Consider the following 11,798-nt stretch of genomic DNA (forward strand, 5'->3'; position numbering starts at 1 on the left):
ACGTTGAGTTGTTTATAGCTTTTTATCTTATCGACCCAATATTCCGCTTTGACCCGTATTTGTTTATTACGCTCATACATTGATCATCATGTGTAGTGGTGAGGTTGTTTTTGTGTTTCTCTGTTGTAAAGCGCGAGCAGCTGGAGCGCGCGTCTCCTGTGGCTGCGGTGGGCGGGGTATGCAGATTACCTCGCTGCTGTTGGCTGGCACCGCTTTGAGGGGTGGAGCCAGTGCCATACAAAGTACACAAGTTGCGCCCCAGTGGATCAGTCAGGAGTTGAACAGTGTTGGGTGACATTCATCAGGTTGAATTGCATTTGCTGCCACATCAGAAGCGTTCGAATCCACGTTTTGGTGCCCGTGCTTGTATTTACGCATCCAGATCTTCGGTAACAGAAGCTGTTCACCTTCCGAACTTGTTGTCGGTTCCTGCGGAGAAGAGAAGCGATGGAATTGGCGTGTGTGGTGTGTTTGGTGCTGTGCGTCGGCGCCTGGTTCGCCTCAGCGGAGAGACACAGCGTCTATTGGAACAGCTCAAATCCAAAGTAAGTGCCGACCTGTGCTTTTTACGCACGAGTGTATCTCTATGTATTTGTGTACCTGCCGCGGGCTGCGGGCGTAATGTGTGTGTAGATGAAGAGTGTGAAGCAAACACTGTTCTCACTGTGTGTTTGAGTGTTTCCTGGTGCGCCCAGAGGCGAGTGGATCTCATTTTCACGTTCACACATGTTAAGTTCTCACCCTAAAGGGCGCATTGTCCATGAGTGGCCCCGAGGCTGCCCACGCTCTTAATCCGCTTAATTCAGCTTTTTTGTTTTGAATTCGTGTGACAATTAAAAGGTTGCTGTGACGGCTGAAAGCAGCTGGAGTGTGTTCAGAGTCTGAGCGCAGAGCAGCAGGAGGCAGTAAAAGCAAGACGGGATTGGGAGCGAATGCCCAGACAGATGGACAGATTCACCACTATATTTAACCGCAACGCATAGACACAGACATACTGTAGTAGAAAATAGACTGACGAGTATGAACTTGGCCAGGGACGCTGTCTGCACCTGTGTTTGTGTGTGTGTGTGTGTGTGTGTGTGTGTGTGTGTGTGTGTGTGTGTGTGTGTGTGTGTGTGTGCGTGTGTGTGTGTGTGTGTGTGTGCGTGCGTGCGTGTCATCAAAAGTCTATTAAAGAAAATGACTCGCAGCAGAATAATTTCATTATCACTTTCATATAGGTGCCAAATCCAAGTCAGTGTGTTGAAGTGGTTTTTCATTAGAGGGGGGGGTATATTGAGAGATAGTGAGTGTGAGTCAGATGAGAGAGGCGCATATTGCTGTGTGTTTTGTTTTGAGGTCAGAAATGTAATGCTATCCGACCACTCAGTGCGGATCGATGGAGCTTGACAGACGCGCAATAGCGCAGCGCGATTTATTGAGCTTTTAGCGTGGAGCGGCTGATCCCGCCGCTTGAAGGACAGTATTATTTTATAACGAGGCTGAAACACAAGGACCCGCGTCCTCGCTCTCCTGCTGCTCACAGGGATCGATTAAACCCCAACACCGAGACAGAAAAAAAGGAGCAAAAGCCATTATGGCCCTTTAGTCTTGTCTTGATTACATTACTGGCTCTCTAATTGCCCTTTAACAATGACAATGGATGGCTTAAAAAAGACCCCCTGCACCAAGGGAAACAATTGCCCTGATAATTGGATAAGGAGTCTAATGGAAAGTCTTGTTCCTAATGAGCAGTGCTTGTGTCATGGGTAAGTCCATGTGTGACTCAGAGACCTGGGTTGGGTTCACCTGAGTTTTACACCTGAGTCACTACAGACAGAGGGAGGAGGAAGTAGACCAGGTGAGACAGAAGGGAAAGGAGGCTTCACAGAAGGAAACAGTGAAACCAGAGTGTTTCTGGTCAAGCCTGGGTGGGAAAAAAGAGGGAACAGGAGCTTTAGGTCTGAGCTCTTTAGAAAAAGGCTGATAAGCACAAAAAGAAAGCAGAGAGAGAGAAAGAGAACTGGGGTGGTCTAATACAAAGTCAGATCTTAAAGTCTGCTGTCTGTAATCCAGCCCCTGGACAGTTTCTGCTGTTGAATGGAAGTTGCGTAACGAGAAGGAATATAAGACTAATGCCTTTTGCTTGATGGCTAGAGCCTGACACAGACACAAACTTCACACATCATGAAACATTTATAACAAACGTGTGACATGTGAATTAATGTATTCTGTAGAGGCCTTTTCCTTCTCTGCTACATGTCAATTATCTCATATCCTATATTGCTTTTCTATTTCTCTGTCATTTTAATACCCACACACACTTAGAGGGATTCGAGGAAATACTCAAATTTGTAATGGGGGGGGGATAAAGGCAGCTAAAAGCCAAAAGTGACTCCATAATCGTCTGACCCCCACATGCCACTGGTAGAGTATTCAATGTTTAGCCACACATTACACTTTAATCGTTGTTACTCTCATATAATCCCTTCCTCCCCCTCCACCTGCCCCTGAAACCATCCCCAGTGATCAATCAGTCACCTGCTCGGAGGATTACACGGATCTATCGGAGGCCTTTGGCGGCAGATGACTGTGGATAATTGATGCTAATTGATTCTTGGTGTGATTGTGTGGAGCAGTGATTAGTCTTAAGGTGCAGGACAGTGAGCAGATGGCAGCAGTCTGTCCGTTCACAAAGGGGACTGTAGAAGTGTGTGGCACTGGCAGGACGTGTGCGTGTTTGTAGCATATGTGGATGTTCAGGAACTTGTCAGGTAGTGATTTTGGCTCAAGCCTCTGTTTTTAAATCAGAGTAAGTGCGTGTGTGGGTGAGTGTGCATGTCTATGGGTGTTTAATAACATAATGATTCTGGCACATTTCCAGTTGTGTGTGTGTGTGTGTGTGTGTGTGTGTGTGTGTGTGTGTGTGTGTGTGTGTGTGTGTGTGTGTGTGTGTGTGTGTGTGTGTGTGTGTGTGTGTGTGTGTGTGTGTGTGTGTGTGTGTGTGTGTGTGTGTGTGTGTGTGTGTTTTTCCACATGACAGGTGGAGAGACAGTTTTTCTCAGTCTGGTCCGGTCTTGTCATTTTAACTACGTGTCTCTGCCTGTGTCCTCTTAATGAGTTTGTGTGTGTGTGTGTGTTTGTGAGACAGAGAGTTTGAACTTGTGATGCCCTTTACCAGCTTTTAACTGGAAGGGCTTTTTATTTTTGTTATGGACTGAGAGTACGTGATTGTGTGTGCGTGTGTGCGCCTCCACGTCAGAGTCCAACAGGGAGTGGCTGTTACCGTAGGTAGTCTTACCGAGACGTGATAAATGTGTGACTCACACTTCCATACACTGGGGGGGCGAGAGGGAGGACTTGGATGTTAATATTAGTTACAGCCAGCATTCTACCCCACTGTTACTATACTCAACTCCGTCAGCTGTGTGTGTGTGTGTGTGTGTGTGTGTGTGTGTGTGTGTGTGTGTGTGTGTGTGTGTGTGTGTGTGTGTGTGTGTGTGTGTGTGTGTGTGTGTGTGTGTGTGTGTGTGTGTGTGTGTGTGTGTGTGTGTGTGTGTGTGTGTGTGTGTCTCTGAACCTGTCTCTTCCTCTTTCCATCTTCACTCCTTTTCCTCTGGGTCTCCTCCCAGGCTGACCACCGGCCACAACCCCTCCACCTCTTCACCAACTGATTCAAGCACATTCAACGTCTATTCTTTTCCGCACAGATATTGATGCTGTTAACACTCTACTTCACTGCCTCTTTTCTCCTTGTTATCTCTGTGTTATTTATCTGCTGTCGTCCATCCCCGATAACCTCTTCTTTTTTTTTTTCTCATGCTCCCAGATACAGATTTGTATCTGTACAAATATCTTTATCAGGAGTTTGGTGTAACGTACGCGAGGCCTAAAGGATGAGTTTAGGGTGAGAGGGGGTTAACCCACCCCCTTCAATTCATACATTTTATACATTTTGTTCCCTCTTTCCGTCTCATTTTCCACCCATGTTTTTTGTACATCTCACCTCTACCCCAACCTGTCTGTTGTAATCTCTCTCACACACACACACATACATTCTAACATAGATTATAGAAGGTTCATAATCTGACCATCTGACCCATAGACACAAAACCATAATCCCACTGGCTTAATTGTACATATATTTATGCTTCTGTGATGACTGTTCCATCACATTATGTCCTCTACAGTGTGTGTGTGTGGGTGTGTATCTGGGTAGGGGGGGGGGTTATTGTGTAAGTATTATAATATTGGTCAACCTGTAATTGTCACAGTGTTCCATTTCCACCATAATCCCTCAGATGGGATCAATCCTACCGATCCTATCAGAACAATCAATTCCGAGCACCGCAGGATATCTCCGTTCATCTTCCTTTGTGAATCCTGTCATTCAATATAGGGACAGACTTTGTGTTGATTCCCTGCTGATGTAACTGTCGTCTTACCTACCATACGAAGGAGGATGTACCTGCGCGCATCACAGCACACAGCAGCACTTGGGGGGGAACTTTTACTGCAGTTTATAAACCACAGTCTTCACTTTATATATCTGCGTTTCGGCTCTGTAGACCTCCTCCTCCCTCGTCCCAGTATCCATGCACCCCTGTTTTCTCTCTGCTCTTCCTCTCGCTTCCTTATCTGTGGTCCAGACTTCCTCCCTCCCTCCCTCCCCTCTCTCCACCAGTCCCCCCTCGTTTCTCACAGACCTTCCTCTGTTTTTTTGCCCCAGTAGTTTTCCACCGGAGGAGGACAGAAAACCTCTCAGGCCCGGCTCTGCTAACACTAGGGTCCTGCGTTATCGTAGTATGTGTGGGCATGCATGTGTGAGTGTGTGTGTGTGTGTGTGCGTACAGTGCTCATTCATAGCATTTCAGGCATACTTTGGTATTGCTGTCCACTTCTAGCCCAGCATCGCCCCCTAAAGGGCAGTATTATCAGCAGGTGGACTTCTGCTCTACTATGAGGATGTGTTTTTTTTTCCATCAATTAATTCACAAATTTATTCCAAATAAAAACTTTTAACATTCTATTTAAATTCTTCCTGAACTTTCCCCCCCATCTATCAGTTAGACGGACATACACAGGCGCACAGATTAACTCCCCCCCCAGCATATTAAACCCTCTATTCATCGCAGACAGAATGGGAGGCTACGAAACGGGGCACGGGGTGAAAAGATTTTAGGGGCAGGCGAGAAGGAGGGGCCCCCGGGCGCAGGGTGAGAGAAGGGTGAACTAGAGAAAGGGAAAGTGTTGAGAAATTAGCCCTGGATGAAGAGCTCCGGTATATTATGTCAGCGTTAAGAGACAGGGCAAAATAGAGGAGTGGGAAAAGGGGGATGGGCTGATTTTGGAGGAATAAAGAAGAGGCAGACGGAGGGAGGAGAGAGTGGACAGTGATGGATGGAGGGAGGGGACAAGTTTGGAATTGAATAAGTGAGAAACGACAGCATTGACGTTTTTTTAAAGCTTTCCTCCTGCAAGGGGAAGAATGGAAGTTGAATATCTCGGAAGCTAATATGGAAAGACCTTTCAGATTGCAAATTAGATTGGCTTTTATGAAGCATCCCACTAGTGAGCAGCTAAATGCATTAGAGCTAGTGACAGCTCCTCGGCCTGTGTGAAAGGAGGTGTGAATCTGCCATACCACAGGAAATTAATAGGGTATTGAGTGTGTGAAGCTGCGACTGGAAATCTGATGAGTGCGCCTTGTTAGAACACAGTAAAACATCCAAAACCGCAGCCCCCCGTCGTGACATTCCAGCGCGTGCACACTTACTACTGATTACCTGTGGAGCAAATGGTGGTGGTGGGGGGGGGGGTGCATCTGTTCAGTGTGTCAGTGGCGCTGACTCGCTCCGTGTGTGTGTGAAACAAATATCTGCAGCGCTGACTAAGATGGTAGTGTGTGTGAGAAGTTACGACTCTGAACCCCGACCCCTTGACCTGGCTGCCAGTTTGAAATGCTCCCAGGAGAGGGAGTGAAGGACAGAGTTCCAGTGTCAGTGGTTTGACTGAAGCCAGTGTAAGCTCAGGGGACAAATGGAGGAACAACAGGGTTCTCAGGGAGAGCGAGGGGGGAAAGGAAAAAGGGATGGGAGGAAAGTAGAAAAGGAGAAGTACAAGGACAATGGTTGGACTTCAAAGTTCCAGTGAGGAGAGCAAAGTGTTGAACAAACCACCTACTGTCATGACCAGCAAGACTACAACTATCGTACTTGTTTAGGCCCTAACACACACACACACACACACACACACACACACACACACACACACACACACACACACACACACACACACACACACACACACACTGACGCAAAAGCTAGAGTAGCTCCATAGTGAGAAACATCCACCTTCAACCTTGGCTGTTTACCCACACCTCACTCACATGTAAGAAATCGACACACACACACACACACACACACTCCAACACACAAGAGGCTCCAGTAGGCCTTGATAAACAGATGTGCTCCTCAGCCTGAGGCGTGAGACGCCCTCAATAAGGGTCTTCAGAGAATCCCTCTCCCATGAAAACATGCACATACACACAGAGACAAACCAACACACGGGGAAGAGGAGGAAGCTGCGTGGAAAGTAGGTTTGCAGCAAACTTACACACCTGGCTCTCAGTCTCGCATACAACACAACTATCACGTCGACGCGACTCTCACTCTCCTGAGAACTGCCAGTCGGGAGGAGAGGGGAGACGCAGAGGAGTCTCCAGCGTTTGGGAGCTTTGATGAGTGAAGATTTAAAGGTAGATAGTGTGAGGAGGAGTGGAAGACATTTGTGGGTTTGCACTTAAACTCTGACCGAGTCCAAAACGGGGCTAGATTTTTCCTTCTTACTTTACTGTTGCGCGAATGAACAGGATATAAGCAAAAACATCCATAAAAAAACATGGACAGTCATATGAGCACACTCATTACACACATCCACAGCAGCCAGGGCAGTGAAAGCTCCACAGGGGGTAAGGTACAGGGGTTGAAGGGGTTCTGTAGCCTGCAGCCATTCTGTCTTTGGGGAGGGAACGGGTATAATTACACCCCCATTCATTCCTCCTCCCTAACTTTTCTACAGAACACATTGGCCCCAGACCCCTAACAGCTTTTAATTAGCCAGACCAATGGAGGGCAGGAGGAGGAGGAGGTGAGGAGACGGATAAAAGGGGAGGGGTGGGAGGGGGGTTCTTAAACGTGTGAGACATGAATGAAATTAGCAACAGAATCTGTTACTGGTAGCTTTTGACAAGCCTGTTTTTTGTCATACCGAGAGGGGACCAGGCCACTAACAAGGACGTGGGGTGTCTGATGCCATACAATTTAAAACTACTCTTTACATCAGAGGGAACCACTAGAGATCCTCCAGCGATTTGTTTTCTCTGACTCTGTTATTACTGGTTCTGCTCAAAGAAAACACAGACGAGAGGAACAAGGTGAAAGCCGAGATTATTTTTAGCCAATTAGGTTGCAACAGATATTTTCTTTTTTACTTTCAATGAAGTACTTAGCCGAGCGCACACACACGCACACACACACCCACAGACACACACCCATGAATACCTACATAGGACTGTGCACGCACTTTCAAAGAAGCTTTTCTTAGAGGGAGCAGCGGTTGTAAGTGGAGGATGGTGATCAGCTTATTAGCCCTGGATAACAAGTGTAGAGTTGTGCTCGACTAACAAAGCGTGTTTTGACAAGCAGGTTAGCGCTAAATGACACACACACACACACACACACACACACACACACACACACACACACACACACACACACACTGGCAGGAAGGAGGGGTCAGAGGCCCACATTTGGAGCCAGTGTGTCTGTGACTCGACCAGGGGGTCCGAACAGAGGCCACAACAACAGGAGCCACAACATGCTTTGATGCCGGGCTCACACACACACACACACACACACACACACACACACACACACACACACACACACACACACACACACACTTGCAACACACATTAACAATGGCTGACACAGGAGGTGTTTTGCTGTCACTTTCACTCTCTAAAACGACGCTCTCACACCAAAACACAAGCAGTCATTCGTTTCAACCAAGTTTTTTTACCCCCTTAAGGATGTTATGGGCGTCGCACAAAAATAAAAAATATGTCTTCACCTCCCAGCTCTTGGCCGATCGCCCAGGATGTCAGCCAGCCGCGCATCACATGAGGACAGCCTCACCTGCATCGTGTTTACTTTCAAGGAGAAACATAGTCGTAACGTGGGAGTAAAAGTGAATTTTACAGGGTTAGAGTTCATTCATTGCTGTTTATTAACAATAAGTAAAAGTTCTACTTGACACAACCCCCCCCGAATCCGCTTTATTTGTTCTCACTGGGCAACATTACCATAAATGTGCATCCATGCAGCAGGACTGTACCGGATTTATCATTATTTTTCACCATCTCGGCTTCATTAGGACACAGGGGGGAAATAAGGATGGGAAGTGAGCGAAGAGGAGACAGGAAGGCTGAAAAAGAGCCATAAAACTAAATGAAGGGTAAAGATGAAAAGAGAGAAGGGGAGCAGCAGTCTGGCTGTCTCCACCCACTGTGTCTCTGTCTTTGATGAAATTGGAGAGAGATTGAGAGACAGAGATGCAGATAGAGACGGCAAATTAGAGAAATTACAGTTGTGCAGTCACAAATAGAAGAAACAAGAAAGTAGAGACAGCTGTAAAAGACTTGGCAGAAAGAGTCACATAGTTGTACGGACAGAAAAGTGGATGTATGGAAGAAGTGAAGAAATGTGTTTTGGGCTCGGGGGTTGCTCCTTTCATTTACAATGTTTTCTGCCGGTAAGCAGGTGAGAAGTGAGTTTCTGCTGAAGGCTAAATTGTCGGAGAGAGAGAGAGATGGTGTGTGAGTGGGATGGTGCAAGTGGCTGAAGTAGATCCTGGGTGTGTTCTCTTACCCAAAAACAAAAGTGAACAAGTCCGACCTGCTAATTCTGTCTCAGTGGCGGGTTTGCACAAGCACACACGCCTTGTTTGTGTGAGGGAGTCTGTTTTCTGTTGCTGCACGTTTCTATTCGTGATTAGCCCTCATTATTATTCCCTGTTTTCTCCATGAGCCTGGGCGTGTGTTGTACACGTGTGCGAAGAAACAGACGATATCTGCCCATGTAATTCATGTGTTATGTGAATTAAAAAACGAGGACATCTGTCACTAACCTCCTCTCTTCCTGTTTCCCTGCAGCTTCCTGTCGGACGAGTACGCAGTGGAAGTGCGCATCAATGACTATTTGGACATCGTCTGCCCCCACTACGCCCACGGTGAGGTGTCATCGCATGCAGCTGAGCGCTATGTTCTGTACATGGTGGAGAAGGAGGACTACGACGTGTGCAAACCTCACTCCTTCGACCAGCTCCGTTGGGAGTGCTCACGGCCCTTCGCTCCCCACGCGCCTGAGAAATTCTCTGAGAAGTTCCAGCGCTTCACGCCCTTCACCCTGGGCAAGGAGTTCAGACAGGGAGAGAGCTACTATTATATCTGTAAGTATCAATAATCATGTACCACTGGCTTTTTATCTGCTTGTTGTGCTTTCGGAGGTTTCTGGTATTCAAACATTTTCCTCTCTCCGTCCTTCTTCAGCCAAGCCGATGCATCACCACGGACAGGACTGTCTGAGGCTGCGAGTGGATGTAGCCGGAAACAAAGGCGCTGTGAAATCTCACATCGACAAATCCAAGGCGGCGGAGGAGGTGGGAAAAAGTTTAGATGGAGGAAAAGTCAAGTTTCCTGCCACCGGAGGAGTGCACAACCCCTCGAACCGGCTCCCAGCAGGTGAGGATTCGCATACAAAATACCAGACAGATGCGAAATAGTCACAGCAGGGCCGCGTCTCAGATGAGCTCAGCTGGGTAAGTTCTGAAACTGAACCTCACCTCCCTTTTCTCTCCTCAGATGACCCTGCTGTGCTGGAGCCAAACGTCCAGAGGAGCGTCGGCAGCTCAGGCGTGCAGCTGGTTTCCTTCTCACTCCTCCTCACCATGATCCCAGTCTTATTAGTCCCGATGCTGCACTAAAGCTGAGCATAACAGAGACTATACCACACCAATGCAGGTCATTGGGACCATGAACACTCAGAGATTTCTTTTTTATACAGATTTTTTTATACAAGCATGGACAAAGCTTTCAGAGTGTGTGTGTGTGTGAGTGTGTTTGATGTGTTGGTTTGTGTGCATGTGGAACGTGGATCGTTCCAAAGAAGAAGACCTCAAAGACGTTTTTTTTTTTCTTACTTTATTACGAGGATGGAATTCTCGTTAACGACCATTTAAGATCATCTTCAGCCATTATGGACAAAACGGATCAACACACTTGAATAACACGGATCAAAGTTGGATTGAAAACAAAAGGAACACGTTATTCTCATTCTCATTTCAGATCTTCATACCTGTTGGTACAGCTGTGCATGTATTACTGGTCTCAAACTACCAATAATGTCATTTTTTTTCCCTTCTTCGTGTGGAGAAAATATTGATCATGTACTGGAAATGTTGTTGGCTACACTGCCAGCGTGTTATACAATACATTATGTAGTATTTTAGTTTTGTCATGTAGCACTCAGCTCCCTGTTGTATCCCTGGAAGCAGACAGGTTCTACAGTTTAGTACAGAAAGTGTCACATCGCACATTTTTCACTTGTAACTCAACACAAGTAAACAAATTAATGACTCGTGTGCAAACTAGAAGTTCTCAGTCAACATTTTACACATTGCACTCAATATGAAGTAAAATGATTTATATGTTTCACACAAAGTACATCTGAATTAATTTGGATCCTTTTGTAAGTAATGAATCATAATCCATAATGTGGATGATGAAGTGATTTGGAGCCGCGGATCAAGAAAACAAACCAGATTAAAACCTAAACGATAGCAGGATTGTCAGGGAGCTGAGCCTCTTCCGTACTCGTCGGTTCTTCACTCATGTCTGCGCTCTCGACAGTATCATGGTATGGTACACTGGCGGATGTTTGCAGATGTGATCCCACTTGCACGTTGTCAAACCTCAAACTGAAGAGACTTCCTGCGTTTTATTTACAGTTGTTTTTTTATCTATCATTTTGTAAATGTTTATATGTAAATTTGTACATAGAGAAAACTCTAAGAAACTGTTTTAAAATGTAAAAAAATCTTTAGTGAAATAAAGAAATTGTGATGTTATAAAAATATCTCTCTGACTTCTTTTTTAAAATCAATTTATGTATCAACCTACATTGGATCTTGAAATCCCACTGAGCTTATTGAGATTTTGACGGATGGCAATTTGCCAAAGGCTCCTACCCGATGAAATCTCTCCAGCCAGCTTCAGATTTCCACCCCCAGGTCTTCCCCAGCCTCTATTTTCTCAGCCCCCTCTCCTCTGCCCTCTACGTCTTTCATCCCGGGTGACACAGCTTGCCCTGGCTTAGATTTCACAGTCTGAAAACCAAACATGAGAACCGAGAGGGGGACGATGAAGGGGAGATAGCGCGGGATAGTGCGGGGAGAGAGGCCCACAAGCAAACTGACAACCGGGTGCGAAGGTGTCACTCTCACCTCTTTCGCGCACTCTCTTTTTTTTTTGTTTGCCCTTTACATCCTCTGTTGAGGGAAAGCTGAACATCCGTCCACACAGTGGTACGTTGGAATGAAAAGGAGCAGAGGGCTTAAACCTCAGAGCTGACTGAAAAATGTAAAATGTCACCATGTCCTGTAAAACCATGCAACATATATACGTTTCAAAAACCAGAGCATAAAATAGAACTGTTTGTTTTTCCATAATCGCGTCATAGTTTAAATTCCCTGTAGTGATC

The 11,798-nt window shown here is 46.3% G+C and overlaps 1 protein-coding gene across 1 annotated transcript; it reads left to right on the plus strand.

Annotated features, from left to right (window-relative positions):
• Positions 1 to 268: 268 nt before the first annotated feature.
• Positions 269 to 11,172, plus strand: efna1b (ephrin-A1b). The gene is made up of 4 exons (XM_035164229.2): positions 269 to 545; positions 9,194 to 9,489; positions 9,590 to 9,781; positions 9,902 to 11,172. Exons 1-4 carry the CDS (start codon positions 448 to 450, stop codon positions 10,021 to 10,023), a joined length of 708 nt encoding a protein of 235 aa, XP_035020120.1. The 5' UTR covers positions 269 to 447; the 3' UTR covers positions 10,024 to 11,172.
• Positions 11,173 to 11,798: the final 626 nt, after the last annotated feature.

Source organism: Hippoglossus stenolepis, chromosome 8 (genome assembly GCF_022539355.2).
Source record: "Hippoglossus stenolepis isolate QCI-W04-F060 chromosome 8, HSTE1.2, whole genome shotgun sequence".
Taxonomy (NCBI): Eukaryota; Metazoa; Chordata; class Actinopteri; order Pleuronectiformes; family Pleuronectidae; genus Hippoglossus; species Hippoglossus stenolepis.